At 41.0% G+C, this 20,403-nt stretch overlaps 1 protein-coding gene across 3 annotated transcripts in view; it reads left to right on the top strand.

Moving 5' to 3' along the window:
• The window catches only part of GALNT6 (polypeptide N-acetylgalactosaminyltransferase 6), a 73,477-nt gene that overhangs the window by 28,089 nt on the left and 24,985 nt on the right, over positions 1-20,403 (top strand). For all 3 annotated transcript variants that reach the window (XM_081937628.1, XM_081937627.1, XM_081937629.1), the window contains exons 2-3: positions 5,563-6,143; positions 15,991-16,163. In XM_081937628.1, the coding sequence (XP_081793754.1) occupies positions 5,656-6,143; positions 15,991-16,163 (661 nt within the window). In that variant the 5' untranslated portion in view covers positions 5,563-5,655. The remainder of the gene's footprint in view (positions 1-5,562; positions 6,144-15,990; positions 16,164-20,403) is intronic.

The following is a 20,403-nucleotide window of genomic DNA, read 5'->3' as shown; positions in this document are numbered from 1 at the left end:
CTATTTATATTAGCTAGATGTTTTTGAGGTTCAACTCTTGGCTTATTTCTCAATTTCTGAATAAAGTACAGGTAGCCCTTGACTTACAACCAAAATTGAGCCCCAAATCTCTGGTATTAAGTGAGATGTTTGTTAAGAGAGTTTTGCCTCATTTTACGACCTTTCCTGCCAGAGTTGTTAAGTGAATCAGTTGATAAGTTAGTAACCCGGTTGTTGTGAATCTGGCTTCCCCGTTAACTTTGCTAATGAAAAGGCAAAAGGTAATCACGTGACCTTGGGATACAGCAGTGGTCATAAGTATGAACCAGTTGCCAAGCATCTGAATTTTGATCACATAATCATCGGGATAGGTCATAAGTGTAAAAAATGATCATAAGTTACATTTTTCAGGGCCGTTGTAACTTTGAACAATCACTAAATGAACTATTGTAAGTTGAGGACTACCTGTATATGATTATATGTAGAATTGCCTTCTATGCATGGGTGGTATGAATTACTTTTCGTCCATTTTCCTTTCAAGTTTACTAGTTTCGCCTTAAGACCTGAATGCAGATTTGCATATAAAGTGGAATACTTGATCCTAGCTCTTTTTTAATGGTTAAATCTGCAATTGGGGAATACTAAAAAGGATAGCAGGATTTGATCTACCACTCTTATGAACTGAGCTTCTCTGCTTGGAATTTATATTCAATATACATTTGAATACAGTATGAACTTGCATTCAATTTTTAATAAGAGAGTGGACAGCCATTTGTCCGGAATGGTATAGCAGAGGGTTGGATTAGAAGACCTCTAAGTTCCCTTCCAACCAGGGATGGGTTCTTGCCAGTTCTAACCTCTTCTATAGAAGAGGTTCCACAAATCTACAGTGCCCTTTAGAACCGGTTCCAGCTCCCTCCCCCCGCCCGTCCGCACATCATCAAGATGAAGAGCGAGAGGAGGAATTCTGGGAGTTGAAGTCCACAAGTCTTAAAGCTGTCAAGTTTGAACACCCCTGGGTATTTTTTTTCTAAAGGCTTAGGGGTGCAAGGGTCTTGTAACTTGACAGCTTTAAGATTTGCGTGCTTCAAATGCCAGAATTTCTGAGCCAACATTTTGGTTGCTAAGCAAGAGCATTGTTAAATGAGTTTCACCACATTTTACAAGTTGGCCACGTCCACCCAGTCACATGGCCGGCAAGCCACTCCCACCCAGTCACATGGCTGGCAAACCACTCCCACAAAGCAGAAGAGGTTCTAAAAAATTTGAAACCCACCACTGCTTCCAACTCTAAAATTCTATGTTTCCACATACCATCACATTGGCACAAAGCTGAAAAGCCACTTTAACCATTTTGTATAAAGACTGTATTAGTTTGCAAGGAAAAAAGGCATAATTTTAGACAAAGTGCACATGGGAAAAACCCAATATATCTGGGTTGACCACACATTTACTTGTAAATGCAAGAGGCTGCTATGTCTGCCTCTGTAAATTGCTCTTCCCAATCATACACAGAGCAACTAAAAGAAGTGTAGTCTGCCTGCCTAAATGCAACAGGCAGTCTTATAATGAATTTATTTCCTACTTTATCTTCCCAGTGATGCAAGCTAACATATAACTGAGAAACAGCTTGGAGCTAAGACCCATCAGCCAAGGCCTAGATACAAGCCACAGTACATGGCAGAAAGGCAATTTACCACACTTTTCTTGCTTGGAACTCTGTGTATAAATACAGTATTTCATCACCAGTAAAAATCATCATGCATTTTTGGTCTAAAATATCACGACTGCTTTGGTGAGAGCACTGACAGATACTGATATGGAGCTTTTTTTAAATCCCTCAATCAACATTCCTGATCAAAAACAAGCTCTGTTGAAATGATGCTGTGTGCACCCTCATATCTCTAGATTGAAGTCATAAGTCTGACCCTATGGCTCTTTTAAGGAAAATTGTCAGTGTGCATTTTGAAAAAAGCAGCTTTTTCATCACCCAGCTTGTTACCCATAATGGTTGCAGCCTGCTTGAAAAATAGTTTGGAATACTAGTCAGTACTATAATTCCACCTCCTGAATTACCTACTGCACAGGGAAATTGTATTTGCCTGTCTGCCTGCCAGTATGCTATGGATCCTTCTGTAAAAGAGAGCTCACTCAAGGTCCTCTAACTGCAGCTCCGCACTAATTCACTGTGCAGAGGGAACCCCAAGTCATGTTTTCCCTGCTAAATCAAAGCTTCAGAGAATAAACCTTTTCCTTTAAAACCGGGGAAGTTCTCTTCCTTGTTCCTTTTGGGTGTTTTAGGTCTCATTTGCAAATTTACCTGTGTAGAAACCAACGCAATAAACTATTTTTTATTGACTCAAAGACAAGATTGTCAAATTTTAACTACTTACAGAGAATCACACACACCACACCTCTACGATTTTAGTCTTCCTGTTGCCTGGCTCTGTTGTGAGACTAACCTGTTCGTTTGGTTCCTAACAAGATTAATTGTGCAGAGGAATTAGGGCTAATTAAAACCTCATTTTTCTTATAGCTGCTGCGATGTCCTTTTGAAGGCTGGCATCGCCTCCAAAATCTGCTGTGGTTTATTGCACTTCCGTGTCCTTGTGAGCTTTTCCTTATCTTTAAATTTACAAATTTACAGTTTTAAAGGTGTGGCAATGCACAAATCTGGATCTCATACCCAGATTATAAGGCTCATTACTGGAATAAATGGGGGAACAGTCTTTCTGATCCTGATGAGAAGAATGTTGCTGTTATTTACAAATTATTTTCTTACAATGGGTCAAAGAAAAGTGTTTTCCTCTCTAGCTTCACCCTGGTGAGAATACAGGTAGGTCTCAGTGCAATTAAGGAACCCCACAATTAAGGAATAATGATAACATTATTCAAATTTCCACTATTCAAAGTGATATTTCTATGGAAAATAGGATAATGGATTTCAGCTCGATAGAAATAGGTAATAAAAAAAATTAGACATAATTTCTATGTGTATATTAATGAAATATTGCCATAAAGGATAAAAAGAATATACTTCAATTTATGTTAACCAAAATTATAATGTATTTCTAGAAAGCAAAATATCAATTCTATAAATAAGCTAACAGTGATGAAAATATCTCTCAATCTTGTAGATGTTTGCAAACCATAAAAAGCAGATGCAACTTTTTCTTTAATTCTCCCTGCTTTTTAAAAAATTCATACTGTGCATGGTATATTTAGACCAGGAGTCAGCAACCTGCGGCTCTGGAGCCGCAAGTGCCTCTTTCATCCCTCTGCTGCGGCTCCCTGTTGCTGGTTGGCTCCACAATTGATAGGGCTTTCAGTTAGGATAGGTCAGGGGTGTCCAAACTTGGGAACTTTAAGACTTGTGGACTTCAACTCCCAGAATTCTGGGAGTTGAAGTCCACAAGTCTTAAAGTTCCCAAGTTTGGACACCCTTGGGATAGGTAGAGAAAAAAAGATGCTGTGCTAGGAAGAGACTCTATGGTGGGGGAACTGGACTTCCAGTCGGCTTCAGAATTTAACGGGGCTTCCGGTTAGGACCTTTGTGGCTCTTCTGAGTGTTTAAGTTTGCCGACCCCTGATTTAGACATTCCAAAATCTCATCCTATTTTAGCATTGCTATAACAATGTTCCTATCATTCAATTAAATGAGAATGTTGCTCTGCTATAGTAATGACGCTTCTTTTTTGAGCTTGTACTGTTTTCCTCTGACAGAATCTTCCCTTTATTTTACACATAGATGAAGATGAACAGTATCTAAAACTGCAATTGCACATGTGCTATCTCAAATTGCATACAGGCTAGCCTCGGCCTTAACTGAATTTTGGGTTGCCTTAAACGGGACCCGGTGTCAATTTTCAATTTGCACTAAATCAAATATCTCATAATTTGAATGTGTACTAATCGCAACTTATCTATGTGCATAAATATCGTTCAAAATATGAGAACCCTCCAAGTCTTTCACTCTCTCGCTGTGTCTCTCTGTCTCTGTCTGTCTGTCTGTATAATTTTTACTAAGAAAACCCTTTACACGGAATGAAAAGGCTTTAAAACATAAAAAGTAGAAAAAAGAAAAAGAATAAAAGAAAAAGTAGAAGTGAAAATAAGGGTAAGAAAATGAAAAAAAATCAAAAGGTATTTGGATCTGCTTTGTAGCGTTTATAAGCATATTACCATTTCCATTCTTCCAAATTATATATCAGGGTTCCCTTCTTCCATAAACGGCCCTTTGTAATCAGTCCATCCTGAAATCACCAATTCATTTTTGTTCATTTTTTTTGGCAAAAACTCCATAAAGAGTTTACAAAATTGTTGTTCTTTCCTTAATCAAAAGCTCTGGATGCTTTTCCGGCATTGGCCTGAGAGCCAGTAACTAAATCCTGCCATGTCATGACACACACAGTAGGACAAAATTAGAATTTCCAGAGTCTGTTGAAAAGCGTTTCCCCAGAATTTAGTGGCATTTGTATAGCTAGGATGTGCGATTGCTATTTTTGTACACTGAATGCATCAGGACTGAGACTGTTTTTCCCAATCATCACAGTTTACGAGATTTTTTTTTTTACCCCATACACTACTAGGTTGATGTCGCAACCTTTGTGGCATTTTTAGCCTTGGCTTTGTTTATAAATATTGTGATACTTCTAAAACCATAAGAAGCTTAGGTGGAATTGTGGCCTTCATTTTATTCTCCTCTCTTTCTTCATTTGCTGTTTGCCACCATGTGTCAGCAACCTGGCTTAGCACTGTAAAAAGTTGATGCTATAGAACCGTGGTGGTGAACCTATGGCACGGTGGAGCCATATTTGCCAGCACGGCAGCCCTGAGCTCTGTCGCGCATGTGCATGCCGCCCAGCTGATTTTCGGCCTTCCAGAGGGCCGGGGGAGACCGTTTTCACCCTCAGGAAAGTCTCCGGAGCCTGGGGAGGGTGAAAAACGGCCCAAAGGAGAAACCGGAACTTTGTTCCCAAACTTCCAGTTGGGCCATTGGGCCATTTTTCACCCTCCCCAGGCTCCAAAGTCTTTCCTGAAGCCTGGGGGAGGATGAAAAATGTTTTTGCCCTCCCCAAGCTTCAGGAAAGCCTCCAGAGCCTGAGGAGGACAAAAACTCCCCCCCTGCCGTGGAGCACCTACGCATGAGCGTGTGTGTGTGTCGCACATGCGCAGGATAGGTGGGTGGTGTTTCACACATGCACAGGTGGGTGGGCACACATAAGTGCACAATAGCGCATGCATGCAATTTTGGCACACCTTTAGAAAAAGCTTAGCCATCACTGCCATAGAACATGATGATGATGTTATCCATTCGGCTGTGTCCAACTTTTCTATAGGCCAAGTCTCTCTACATCTGATCTTTCACTGCTTGGAGCTTTTCTATGCTCAGGCTGTTGTCAGCTTTGCTAGCATCCAGCCACCATGTTCTTTGGTGGCCTGGTTTCCTTTTGCTGCTTCCATAGAACATAACCCTTCAAAATATAGTGAGAAGGCTCTCCGTTTAGGTCGGGGAAGAGTTTGGTGGCACTCATAATCACCCTTCTGATTTTTCTGGCATTTGTCTCCCTGTACGATTCTCAGGTTTGGAAGAAGATGCTGGGATTCCACAGATCAACTGAAGCTTTAAGAAGAGCGCACCTTTGATGAAGGAGTAATTGCTGGACATCAGCCGTGATGAGGCTACTCCGAAGGCATTATGGTCCACTAAAGCTGGCTTTGGTGGGTGTTGTCTTTGTAATCTTCCTCTTCATAATGCAAAGAGATGTTGGCAGTGGGGAACAAAAGGAGGAGCCGTGGCTGAAAAATATTGTGGAGAGGAAAGACCAGATGATAGATATAATGATGGGAGCTGTCAACAATATCCGTGACTCTATGCCAAAGCTGCAGATCCGGGCACCTGCTCAACAAGAGGCACTCGAGCAGGACAGCAAGTCTTGCTTACCAGGCTATTATACACCAGCAGAACTGAAGCCCTTCATGGAGCGTCCTCCCCAGGACCCCAATAGCCCTGGTGCTGATGGAAAAGCTTTCAAGAAGGACCAGTGGACACAAGAAGAGACAAAGGAGAAAGAACGTGGATACGAGAAGCACTGTTTTAATGCCTATGCCAGTGACCGCATTTCTCTTCAGAGGGCTCTCGGACCTGACAGCAGGCCTCCAGAGTAAGATTATTTCCCTCATTTCTCCTTCCTATAGAAATAGTGCTTCAAAGCAACCCAGGATAACTATAAGCAGCCGTTTGCTTTATCACATTGGGCATGCAATCATAAGAGAAATGGGCTATTTTGCAAGGTGGAGACCATTACCACTCTACTATTATTTGGTTTTTTAAAAATTTAAGTAGAGATATATAATAAAATCATGGTATGTCCATGTTAATCAGTAATTGTTGCCCATAGGTTTGCATACCCGGCGGAATAAGCGTTCAGCTTTATATTTGTGGAATGAATTTTAAGGGAATGTCACCGTGAAAGACCGAAATTGGTGAATGTCAACATTCACTGGTGAATGTTGGTGAATGTCGACATTCACCGGTGAATGTCGACACATACCAATTTCGGTCTTTCACGGTGACATATATAACGAGTCAGCGTAACGCTTTACTTTTGCTTTTCAATTCGCGGTCCTGGAAACAACTCGTTCTAACCGCGCAGGATCGCAAGTTTTAAAAAAAAAGAAGTCCGCGAATAGAAGACGCTTAAAAGGAAGCGAGGAGCCGAGGTATTAGGGTAAGGGTATTAGGGTAAGGGTGTCGAGAGGATAAGGACATACACCAAGCGACTATGTGAATGTCGACATTCACCGGTGAATGTCGACATTCACCAGATTTCGGACTTTCACCGGTGAATGTCGACATTCACCAGATTTCGGACTTTCACAGTAACAGGAATATTGATTAAGATGGTGTTCCTGAACATTCTGGTTAATTCTTCAGCCTTTGAGTGAAGAACAGCTTTTAGATGTTAATCAAAATCTCTCTCTGAATTCCAGCAACCTTTCAACATTTCTTAAATACAGAGAGTTTGCTTTTGTATGTATATGCTACATTTGGTTAAGATGGGTGGATAAACAGGTTTGTAGACAAAAATGGTGTCTTAATTCCTTTTAAAGCATCTAAATTTCTGGTATTGATGTGCATAAAGAGAATGCTTCCTGTTTTTCAGAACATCTTGCTCCCTTGGAAGAGTAAGAGTGTCACTCCTGTGGATACGAACTCGGGTTATGGGAAATTTGCAGCCCTCCAGATGCTATTCAAATACAACTCCCAGCAGCCTCAGTCAACATGACTAATAGTTGAAGGATGCTGAGGGTTATAATTCAGCAACATCTGGAGGATCAGCAGAAGTATTCCACCCAGTTTATAGATAAAATACCACAGTTTCAGATCTCAAGTTAAATTATCTTACAGGCGGTATGTCGGGAGAATGTCTTGTTTCTCAGGCCATATTTTAGATCAAATCATGACTACATTACGAAAAAGGCATTTGTGTGCTTATTTATTTGGAGTGGGTTCTAGCTAATAGGTCAGGATAGAAACACTTAATACAACATCAACAACCTCTGCCTATCTCACATACTTGGGAAGGACTTGACAGATGGAAAAAATGTGACAGTCTAAACCTCTAGTTGACTGTGCAGTGTAGTAGAATCATCATCATCATCATCCTCATCTTGGTTAATACCTAGGACGATGGCAGCAAACCGTATCAACCATTAGCACCAGTCACTGGTATTTGTAATGCATTTTTAAATGTTCAGTTGGCTGACTTTCATGTTTAACGAATGATGATGATGATGATGATGATGATGATGATGGTGGTACAAAAACCAGTGATACCCATTGTCATCAGGACACTTGGTACCAGGTCCAAGAATTTTATAAAACATCAAGAAATTGCAGCTTCCTGCAATAAACACCAGTGGAACTGCAAAAAACTGCGCTACTCAGAGCATCGTATATCTTAAGAAGGTACTTGGTTGATACCTAGGATGCTGGCAGCAACCCGTATCAACCATTAGCACCAGTGGTATTTGTGATGTGTTTTTGTTGCTCAGTTGACTGAGTTTCATGAAATATGGAATTTATCAGACATAAACACCCTAATTTTACAAAAAAAAAAAACCACCACCCTGCTTGGAACTTCAACACAAACTTAATAATTCTTAGATCCTTGGTTAGGATTTGAATTACCAGATTTCCACCAGTCTTTCATTGAATCTAACTACAATTACCCACATATAATGTGAATAATCCTTTTGTTATGGCCATAATACAGCCGGCACATTATGGTTTTAAATCATGATGGTTGCTAAGCAGATCCTCACATGACCGACCTGATTTTACAACCTATTTTTGCTGCAGTCATTAAATGAACTCATTGTTGGCTATGGGGCATTTTTGCCAAAACCCAGAAATGAACCCAGTTGTCTGCAAAAATATAGCAAATTACAGTCATGTGACTGTGGGACACTGCAAATGGCCGTGAATGCAGTCATGTAACTGGGGGGAGGGAGGCATCAGAAGTTCAGAACTGGGTCACAAGTACCTTTTCAAGGGTCCATTGTAACTTTGAATTGTTATAAAATGCTGAGTCATAAATCAAGGACTATCTCTAATAATAACATTGCAATCATTCATCCCACCCTCCCCCATCCCACACACCCCAGCCCAGTTTAAATACCCGGTTCTTAACAGACTTCTGAAATACTAAAAAGAGTTCAGTGACTGGCAGCAAGCTGTTTAAAGAAGCTTCTCTTTAAAGAGTTTTATCCGTGCTGCTGCTAGTCATTGCTCATCTTGTCCACTTGAAAATAAAGAGGATTTGTGGCTTTCATGCACTTAGCTAGTCCCACATGGTCCCCTACAGTGGATTTAGACTTCTCAGCAGCTCCGCAGTGATTGAAAAAGCTGTAACATGGAATACAATTGGAATTTGATTTTGCTACATAGTCAACTGGAACACTGGCAACACATCTACATGCATTGCCTATGGGCAGAAATATGTTGTTGTTTTTTTCCGTTTTCAACACCTCCCCTATTAATTTGAGCTACTAGTGTAGCATTGTGTACTGTAGTACCTTCAAGCTTAATGGATTCTGTCTCCTTAGATCAGTGACGTGCGGTGAGGTTTATAGCTGGCGAGGCACTGACATCATCAAATGATCATCATGAAGGGACGACTGTGACAACTTTGATCTTTGCAAGTGTGCAAGCAAAATACCCCAGGATCACGGTGGCGTGGACAGCAATTCCTTCTGCTGCGCTGCAGAGAAGAGCCACGCTGTGCAGGAGGCTCCTCAGCGCTAGCCTCAGATCAGCGCAAGCCGCGGTCCCATTCCCCTCCTTCCTGAGCCAACATGAAGGAGACCGTGGCTCACGCTGATCTGAGGCTAGCACTGAGGAGCCTCCTGCACGCACGGTCCCATTCCCCTCCTTCCTGAGCCAACATGAAGGAGACCGTGGCTCACGCTGATCTGAGGCTAGCACTGAGGAGCCTCCTGCACTCACGGTCCCATTCCCCTCCTTCCTGAGCCAACATGAAGGGGACCGCGGCTTGCGCTGATCTGAGGCTAGCTCTGAGGAGCCTCCTGCACAGTGTGGCTCTTTTCCGCAGCGCAGTGGAAGGAGTTGCTGTCCCCGCCACTGTGATCCTGGGGTATTTTGCTTGCGTGCTTGCAAAGATCAAAGTTGTCACTGTCCTCCCTTTTTTAGAGGCTTTTTTAAGCCTCACCTCAGCAATTGCCTTTTCCCTTTTACGTTTTTTTTCTTTTCATGATGAGACAGGTGAGGCTCTGCCTCCCCTGCCTCCCCTGACTGCACGTCACTGTCTTAGATATCAGAACTGAATGCCTCCTTCCTTGCTCTTCTTTGATCTAGAAAAACCCTGTTCTTGCTTTGAGAGTCTTGTTAGATAACTATGCAGTTGAGTTATCAACACCTGCATATGGCTGGAATGAGAGTCTGTGTAGATTTACATGTACTTTTTCATTGAAGCATTCTTGGCTAGCTGTCCAAGAAACTTAGATTCTTTAGAAGACTAAAAATAAATGGCACCATATATAGGACTGATGACATCCAACTTGTCAGTAGAGGTAGCCCTCCATTTGCAACAGTTCATTTCGTGACCATTCAGAGTTACAGTATCACTGAAAAAAGTGGCTTATGACCATTTTTCACACTTATGACCATTGTTGTATCCCCATGGTCACATGGTCAAAATTCAGATGCTTGGCAACTGGCGCATAATTCTGACGGTTGCAGTGTCCCAGGGCCATGTGATCACATTTTGCGACCTTTTGACACGCAAAGTCCACGGGGAAAGCCAGATTCCCTTAAATAACCATGTAACTAACTTAACAATGGCAGTGATTCACTTAACAACGGTGTCAAGAAAGTAAAATGGGGCAAAATTCACTTGGCAAATGTCTCACTTTGCAACATAAGTTTTGGGCTCCGTTGTGGTCATCAATTGGGGGAATACCTGCATTTAGAAATCGATAGCTGTACAAGAATGTCCGTTTGCCAAAACGACCAGAGTGCAAAAACTCAGAATTTCCCTGGCTTCTTTGTTTGCAAGTATAAAAAGGAAAGTAGCCTAGAGAGCCTCTGATTCTAGCTATATCCGTACATTAGTGGGCAGTGACAAGTGGGTGGGAAGGGAGAAAAGATCACACAGATTAACTCTTAACTGGTTTCCTTTCATCTCTGTTTTTTTTTTTCAAAAAAAAGGAAAGCCCAGGGTTCAGCTCTACTTTTTAATTATCTGATGCAACCTCCCCACTCTTCACTCTCTTACCTTGCAGTGCCACCGTTGCCCCCATTTACAGAGCGGTGAACATGGACAATTGCGGCCTTTTTCAATACATAAATAAGAAAAAAGGGGTTGCTCAAGTTCAAAAACTTTTCTTGATTACATCTGTCTCCTGCCCTTGGTTTTGGTCCATTTCCTCTCCCTCCGAGAAGCTCCGCTGCCTCCATAATTTTTCACTTTGCTCGGCCAGTGGAACAGGCAGCGGCGGCTCTTTTTACAGTACAGCAGGAGGGTGTGGAAGGAGGCAAACGTGACGCTTGTCACCCCTTCCCCTGTGGTCTCCCCCAAGCTTTTTCTAAGGCCGCTGCTTTTCATAAGGGGGATAAGTCAGTCAAAGGAGCCAACAAAAGGCAGCCTGAATAAGGGCTTAAAAACTAGGCTGGGTTGGCAAGAGAGTTTTCTCTCTTCAACTTACCTCCTACCCTTCTGACAGCTGATTATTTCTGCCTGGCAGGTGTAGATATCCACAATAGAGGAATGCTGTGTTCAAGGCAGAGGGCAAGAATGTTATTCAGTCAACCCAAAAAAGCATAAACCAATTTCAATTAAAGGGTGTATAGCCCTCCCAGAACCAAACCATAAATCGGGGAAATTGGCTCAGATGGAGGGAGCCTGTGAATGAAAACTTTTTTTTTTATTGCTGAGTGCTTTGGAGAGGGAGCGAGGGAGGGGAGGGCCTGATCTGCGATGTGGAACATTTCCCCCCCTCCCCCTTTTGATGTGCCCTAGAGGTATGCAGCATGTAAGGGACCCCTCTCTCTTCCTGCTGAAAGAGTCAGAGGGGTGGGGTGGGTAGTGGAATCAAAAGAGGTTGCTATAAAGTGTTTTGTTCTTTTAACAAAATGCTTTGAATTATCTGACTCTCTGCCAAGCATCCCTGCACAGGATTCATCTCGTATAACCTAGAACTATACCACATAGTTACTTTTAAAAAAAAGTTTATTGCTCCAGGCTAATAGAACTTCATGGTTGGTTTACAGTCAGATCTTCTCCTGCAACAATGGTGAGAAAAGCAAGAACATGTTATCGCAAGATATTTTAAAGGGCTTCCTAGGTTTGCATATGTGTGTTTATTGTGGGAGATACTTTTGACTCAAAGGGACGCTGTGGCTCAGTGGCTAAGATGCTGAGCTTGTCGATCAGAAAGGTTGGTAGTTCGGCAGTTCGAAACCCTAGCACTGCGTAAGCGAGTGAGCTCCCATTACTTGTCCTAGTTCGAAAGCATGTAAACATGCAAGTAGAATAATAGGGACCAGCTTTAGTGGGAAGGTAACAGCGTTCCGTGCACCTTCGGCGTTTAGTCATGCCAGCCACATGACCCCGGAGACATCTTCGGACAGCACTAGCTCTTCGGCTTTGAAACGGAGATGAGCACTAGAGTCGGGTGCGACTAGCACAAATGTGCGAGGGGAACCTTTACTTTTACTTTTGTCTCCTGGAGCTCAAAAAAAAAAGAAAGAAGGGGTACCACTTTCTCACCGGGTGTTGTTTAATTTGGAAAATGTGTGTGATGTGGGCCTTGTGTATTTCTTTAGACCACACAATTATGGCCTTATACAGGTACTACTCGACTTACAAACATTCATTTAGTGACCATTCAAAGTTACAATGGACTGAATAAAGTGATTTCTTTGTTTTACTATTTTTTCACACTTATGACTGTTGCAGCATTCCCCATGGTCACATGATCAAAATATGGCCACCTGGCAACTGGCATGGTATTTAAGATGATTGCATGTCCCGGGGTCATGTGATCACCTTTTGCGATCTTCTGACAAGCAAAGTCAATGAGGAAGCCATATTCACTAAACAACAGTGATACTAACTTAACTGCAGTGATTTGCTTAAAAACTGGCAAGAGAGGTCATAAAATGTGGCAAAACTTACTTAAAAACTGTCTCGCCTAGCAACATAAATTTTAGGCTCAATTTTGGTCGTGAGTCGAGAACTAGCTGTACACAGTAAAATGGGCTTGTATACTAGTCATACATACCTAAGAACAATTTCTCTGTTTTAAAGCAGAGCATCGCTCTGAAAAAACTTGCAATTACAGTAAGTGTTCTTAAATTCTTTAGCACGTACAGGCCCTTACTGATTTTAAACAAATAAAGCTCTTCGATGTTTTCTTTTTTAAAATCTCAGCATCAACTCTTGCAGCAACTTGCCAAGCCTTAAACGGACATTCTTCTCTTATTCCACAAGATACCAAGGTCCACAGATTCTCCATCCCTCTTGTAATGATACGTAAATACTTTACATGTTAGCAGGTAGATACTGTATATAAAGTGGAGAGGGATATAAAAAATTTGACACTGGATTCAGTACTGTACTAAGTGATGGCTAATGGATATATTTTCATTTTCTACACACAGCATGTAGCAATGCATGATATGTGAAAAATAAGTCAATATTAATCCAATAAATAAATAAGCATATTAATGCAGGGATAAGCAGATTTCATAGATTTCATTGCACCTCTTCCAGCTTAGGACTTAAAATGTAGAGGCCAATGTAAAGTCATCAAATCCATTGTTCATAGCTCCTGGACTGCTCTAGTGGAGAAAACATTGAAAATCAGAGGTGTGGGTTGGAAAAGGCCTAGAAATAGTATCATACCCTAAGCTAAGAAAACATACATTAAACCACATGCATTACAGTACGCAGATAGTCCTCAACTTACAACAGTTCATTTAGTGACACTTCAAAATTACAAAAAGTAACTTATGACCGTTTTTCACATTTACAACCACTGAGGCATCCCCATGGTCACGTGATCAAAATTCAGATTCTTGGTAACTGACTCGTATTTATGACGGTTGCAACCTTCTGACAAGCAAAGTCAACGGGGGGAGCCCAGATTCACTTAGCAACCATGTTACTAACTGAACTGCAGTGATTCCCTTAACTGATTCGGTAAGAAAAGTCATAAAATGGGGCAAAATTCACAACAAATGTCTCATTTAGCAAACTAAATTTTGGGCTCAATTGTCTTAAGTTGAGGATTACCTATATACATTAAATAACATAAATGGCTATTAAAAGAAAAACCCTATTACCATATAGATTTCAAATCCTATTATCATATAGCAGGGGTGTCAAATTCGTGGCGTCACGGCATCATCACATGATGTATCAGGATTTTTTCCCTAAACCAGACAGGGGCGGAGCTAGTACATGACGCATCCAGGCCGTGAGTTTCACACCCCTGTCAATCACTTTCTCTTCACTATGGCGCACTCTTCCCCCAAAGGGGGAAAAAAAAACCCTATTGACAATACCTCCCAAATCATTTGAAGATATTTGCCTCCAGCTTTACATCTTCACTCATCCTCCAAAATCGCCCAACACTTGTTAGAAGGTTTAAGGTAGCCAGGTTTTCTCATTACGGCTGAACTGAATGTGATCAGGGGAGCTCCCAGATTAACAAATAGTTCTTGGAATGAACTAGGGCAGGGGTGTCCATACTTGGCAACTTTAAGACTTGTGGACTTCAACTCCCAGAATTCCCCAGCCAGCCATGCTGGCTGGGGAATTCTGGGAGTTGAAGTCCACAAGTCTTAAAGTTGCCAAGTTTGGACACCCCTGAACTAGGGTCTGACTTTCTTTCAACAGACCTTAGTTTAATTGTGCCATGTTTTCGAGATGTTAACAATATACCACAATGCAACTGGTCAAACAACAGGAAGCAGAAGTTTCTGATCATTTATCATGTGCAGAGCAGCGAAGGATGGTTCCTTTTTGTATCTGAATGGCCAACCTTGGCAAAAGATCCTAAACTGCATGAGCTATGAGAAGTAGAAAGCTTTCCTACTTTCTAAAGGAATGCATGCTCTCTGTGAACAAAAAAGATCTTCGTGGTAACTTTCTATTTTACAGCTGAGCTTGCAAACAATGGCAGAAGGCAATGCAGTTAGTCCCTAAATCTTAAGAGAATAAATGACCTCTCTCTCTTTCTCTCTCTCTCTCTACCACCCCTCCCCTTAATACTCTGCCAGGCAGAGCTTCCATTCACAAGCACATAGGAGGGAGCCCATTGAGAGCCTTCATTGTTGTGGCCTTCTTTCAGGGATGCAATTCATGACCTCATCCTGTGACCTACAGGCACTTAAGGGCAAGTTAAAGGAGGGGTGAAAGAGCCTGGACTGGTAACCAAATGCAATAGAGCAGGTTTTTATAGTACTCTCTTGCAGTACTAAAATGCTAAGCTGCACCTGCTAACCTCCCCTTTATTTATGGGCTTGCTCAGACCTAGCAGAGTCAAGTGATTAAGGAACTGAGCCCTGAAGCAACAAGGACTCATTTTCAAAGGTTAACTTTGCCATAGACATACTAAGTAGTCTGGTTTGAATGGTGCATCTCTCAACCCCCATTTTCTGCAATAGGAAACTCAAAGTAGCACAAAAATGTTGGTTGAGGTGATGTCTAAATAGCCGGAGATACTGCGCTGAGCCAGAGAAAATCCATATACCTTAATTAAAACAACTGAAGACTAAGAAAATAGTTACAAGCTTAGTGTCAGACATGGGTCTACAAGCAGGAGAAGAGGAAATATGTATGCCCAGGTTCATTCCCACAGCACTAAGCAGTAGTTTAGTATTATATCTGAATGTGTAGTTTTGGTGGTTTGTGGTATGGCAATGGGAGGTCTTCAGATCAAGAACTCACATGCTTTGACAGATTATAGATCTTATACCCAGTATTTTAAACATACATTTTAGCTCAGATATGGCCATCTTAAGCTATATGGGTAGCCAAGCATAATAGTCAGGACAGATAGGTCCCAGAACCCCAGAGAGTCCAAGCTAATTTGGAAAATTCTGGTGTTGGAAGGACATAATGTTTCAATTTCAGATACCAAGAACACGTAGTAAAGCGTATTTTGTCCTATAGACAAGTCTATCCTTGTGGTGTAGCCATTTTTCAGACCCAAAATTAAAGGATTGCAGGGTCATAAAAAGGGAGTTTATTGTTGTATATGTCTGCCTATTAAAACTGAGATAATATCTACTTGCAAGAAGGGTTTTCTTAAATAACCCCACTTAATAAGTGCTAAAAAATGTGTGCATTAAACTGAACACCATATAACTCTTGGGTGCAGAGTCTATCTAACTGAAATGAAAAAGTGTTCATTATCTAATTGATGTAACACTTACTATCTAATCTTAGTTGTAATTTAGATTTAATGTTCCTTTTGCAGGTGCATCGATCAAAAGTTCAAACGCTGCCCACCCCTTCCGACTACCAGTGTCATTATTGTCTTCCATAATGAAGCCTGGTCCACGTTGCTTCGCACTGTCTATAGTGTTCTGTATTCTTCTCCAGCTGTACTGCTAAAGGAAATCATTCTTGTAGATGATGCCAGTACAGATGGCAAGTATAATCCTTTTGAAAGTGTGTGTGCTTGTGTATTGTTCCTGAAAGCCGATCAACTATCCTGTATGTATGAAATATTTTAAGACTTTTGGATCTTAAATATCCTATTTGCCTTAAGAACTACATTGCTCAGTGCCTGCATTTATATCTAGGGATAGGACAGCTAGTGCTCCTTTCTCTGTTGGAGGGATCCAGTCTAACTAGTTTAAAGTTGAGGACTATATAAAGCCAAAGCAAAGAAGGTCCTAGAAATTTCCCATCTACAATGAGCACCTGAACATCAGACTATGGGCATTCATTCTCTTCATCAACATTGCCTCCCATGCTGCAATGCATGAAGAGAAACAGATTCATTGTTTTGGAATAACAAGTCAAAGTTCAGACCTAAGTCTAAAAATATTGCCAGTCCCGAAAGAAGCTGTTTATACTGGAATACCTTGAATTAGTTTTCTCTTAAGGAATGGAAAGAAAAACCCCTACCACGCAATATGAGAAATTGATCACCAGTTAGCTTTTGGTTGCAGTTACTGAGCTAAAGTTAGTGCAGCCGGTCACTCAATCTAAGGAAGCAATTATATATATATTTTTTCATGCTGCCATGTTACATGTTGTTTGACTTTCTTTATACAATGAATGAAGCAAGCGCCACATTTTGGTGTTACTCATTAACTCAGACTCAAGAACTTGTGTGAATATAATATCCTGCAGCAAAGATATACAAAAATTTAGAAAACCCAAATACCTTTTCACAGAACTGTATTTAGCCTCTGTCCAAACTACTCAGCTGGGCAAGTTTAGAAACCGCAAGCTGTATTTAGCAATCTAAATTGGTTATACTTCAGATTAACATAATGACATGGTTCAACGTGATGACTTGTATATTGTGCCTCAGCCTGCTTTCCTTTCTCTCTGCTACTCAAGGTTTTCAAACGGCCAGTAAAGATACTACAGTGAAAGGTTTCCTGAGTTTCTTTTTAAACATACCAATGAGTTACAAGTTTTAATACCAGTTTGTGCATACTATCTTACATGTTGACCCATTAGTTCTGCTTTCATCTTAGATTTAAATCTTTTTCTTCTATTCCATTCTGCATCCATTATTTGCTTTCTCTCTAAATCTCTTCAAATTGTTTCCAACTTTTCCCCTTCATGTGGAACAATACTATTTTCCAAGAGGGAAGGGAGATTATTTTGGACATTCTTCCCATGTATCTTTTCCTGTGTCCGTAGCTCCACATTTTTACAATGCAATGTTTTATACTACCAGTTAGGCAAATAACACAATTAGCCAATATGAAATCTATTAATGGAAAAAACACTGGAGTATATTTTTCCTTCCAGAAGATTAGTATTCTAACCACTTATAAAGCCAATCAAATGCTTACAAGTAGTCCTCAGTTTATGATCACAATTGAGCCCAAAATTTGTGTTGCTAAGCAAGACAGTTTTTAAGGGAGTTTAGTCCCATTTTACAACCCTTCTTGCTGCAGTTAAGTGAATCACTGCAGTTGTTAAGTTAGCAACACAGTTGATAAATGACTTTGCCTGTCAGAAGATAGCAAAAGGGCACCATGTAACCCCAAGACACTGCAACCGTCATAAATACATGCCAGTTGCCAAGTGTCTGAATTTTGATCACATGACCATGGGAATGCTGCAACAATTGTAAATGTGAAAAATGGTTTTAAGTCACTTTTTTCATTGCTGTTACAACTTTGAATGGTCACTAAACAAATGACCATAAGTTGAGGACTACTTGTATTAGCCTCAAACTGTGAACAGAGGTGAGTACAGAAAGTAGTGGGTACAATCTTGTTCAGGTTCTTTGGTTTCAGATGTACTGCAAGCATAGGAGGCTGTTTTTGAAGCCAGCATGTTTTTGAAGAATCCATGCTTGCTTCTAAGAGGCTCTGCATCTTTTCCAGTATTGTATGCTGGCTCCTGCTTTCACCCAAGTCAGGTTATTGATCCATATAGCCAAACGTATCTTCCGTGGCAAGAGTTTCAGAGAAATGCAGAAGACTGTTCTGACCGAGGCTTCCCAAGAGCATGAAGCAAACTCCTTGTCCTGACAAAAAGCCCTTTTATTAATTTACTGTGAATTCTGCTCATTCACATCCAGCAAAGTCTTTCAAGGGAGGATTTACAGTCACAGACCTTATCTGGCTTGGAGAGCTGACAGGCCGATATCTGCAAAACTTGGCAAGGAGTCTTGGAGAGTCACAAACCAATTAAGCGAACCAATTGTTTCCTGCAAACTCCTCTTTCACTCCTCTTTTATTTCCTGGGGGGGGGGCATTCATCCTCCACCTGTGGCCTTACTCCCAAGTCGACACCTGTTCTTTAGCTGTTCCCTTCGTCTGGCAACTCTGCACATATGCACACTGGGAACAGGCTCCAGCTGTTTCTCTGCCTCACTGATGTTCGACTCTGAAGGCATCTGATAACTGGCATACAGCTTTGGCCCCCTCGCTGCCTCTGACACAGAGCCCTCATTAGAGCCTTCCTCAGACTCCAGGACTGGCCCATGTTCCTCCCCAACCTCCTCACTGTTTGAATCTTCTGCCAGTTGGCTGGCCACTGGCGGGCCACAACAAAGGTATCTTCCTCCTTACAATGTGTTTCTGTAGCTCATAAATTAGGTTAGAAATTACAGTAGATTAAATTGAAAGGAAGTGTTTTCATCCAAAACTCCTGAGCTTCATGTCTATCAGTGATGCTATCCTTCTCCTCACTTGATATTGTTCCACCACAGCATGCATTTTCTTACACAATTCTCTAACTCTTTCCCTTGTCCCAGTCATGCTTCCACCCCTACCCGGGTCAAAAAAATCTTAAATCATCGTTAATTTAACAATGGGAGTGAGTTTTAAGAGGTGTTCCACAACTGGAAATAATGTGGTTGAGAAGACTGCTGGTGAGCAAACTAGTTATAAAGTTTCTTGCTTCTTTTATCAGATTAAGCAGATCTTATTTCCAGAAATAATAAGCAGCTTGTTCAAAGCAGTGTGGTTTTTGAAGCACTGTATTTTAAAAAGTTTAATGTCCTCTTTGAGTGCTTTGCTGTAACTGCAACATTTAACTATGCAGCTATTTTAGAGATTCTGGCAAATGATACTATGCCAACATACAACGCTGATACTGTAAGTATTATTTCTATGTTTTTCACTAAACCTGCCCTGCAGGGAAGGTGAGAAAGGTACTGCCTTATGTGAAAAGCATGCAGATTGTTGGCTGTCAACCTGCCCTTTAAAAGAGTTACTTTAAAATTGAAGGGTAAAATACAAATAAATAAATTGATTCTGAAGACAGATTAATTGCTAGAGTTGTCCTAAGGTACTTTGTTGCTGAAGGTAGAACAGCAAATGTTCTCTTCATATAGTTGTGTAAAAAAAAAAAAGCACTCGAGCCAGAAAAGATCACAGATCATTCTCTGGGAGGCAAAAAAAAAAAAAAACCAGAAAGAGAAATTGAATATCTAGCAATTTTTTGTGATACATCTTGAAGTAACTTTTCATTTTATCTAATGATAGGAGCATTGCCACATGGTTCTAAGGATTTTCTTTAGTCTTCTGCCTTCTTATAGTGGATGAGATGTTGCAGTTGTCTCTTTTCACATACCTCAAACTGATGCTTATGCAGTACATAGAATAATAGGGGTAGAAGGGACTTTGGAGATCTTCTAGTAGTCCAACATCTGATTGAGCAGGACACCCTATACCATGCTGGACAAATGGCTGTCCAGTCTGTTGCTGAAAACCTCCAGTGATCAAGTATCCACAACTTCTGGAGGCAAGTCATTCTACTGATTAATTGTTTCACTGTCAGGAAATTTCTTCTTAGTTCTAGGTTAGCTCTCTTTAATGTTCTTCCCCCTGTGACTTCTTATCCTGCCCTCAAGTGCTTTGGAGAATAGGTCAACCCCTTCTGTGTAATGGGCAGTTAAGTACTGAAAGACTGCTATCATACCATTACTAGTCTTTCTCTTCCTTAGATTAGACATACCCAGTTCCTGCAGCCGTTCTTCATATGTTTTACCCTCCAGTCTCCTAATCATCTTTGTTGCTTTTCTCTGCCCTCTTTCTAGAGTCTCAACATCTTTTTTGTATCATGGTGACCAGAACTGGATGCACAATTCCAAGTATGGTTTCACCAATGCAGTATAAAGTAGTACTGTCACTTCGCATGGTCTTGAAACTATTCCTCTGTTAATGCAGCCTAGGAGTGTTTTGGGGGT

This window comes from Natrix helvetica (genome assembly GCF_964273705.1).
Source record: "Natrix helvetica genome assembly, chromosome: 1".
NCBI classification, from domain to species: domain Eukaryota; kingdom Metazoa; phylum Chordata; class Lepidosauria; order Squamata; family Natricidae; genus Natrix; species Natrix helvetica.
Note: the sequence above shows the minus strand (reverse complement) of the source record. Positions and strands in the feature narration are given on the sequence as shown.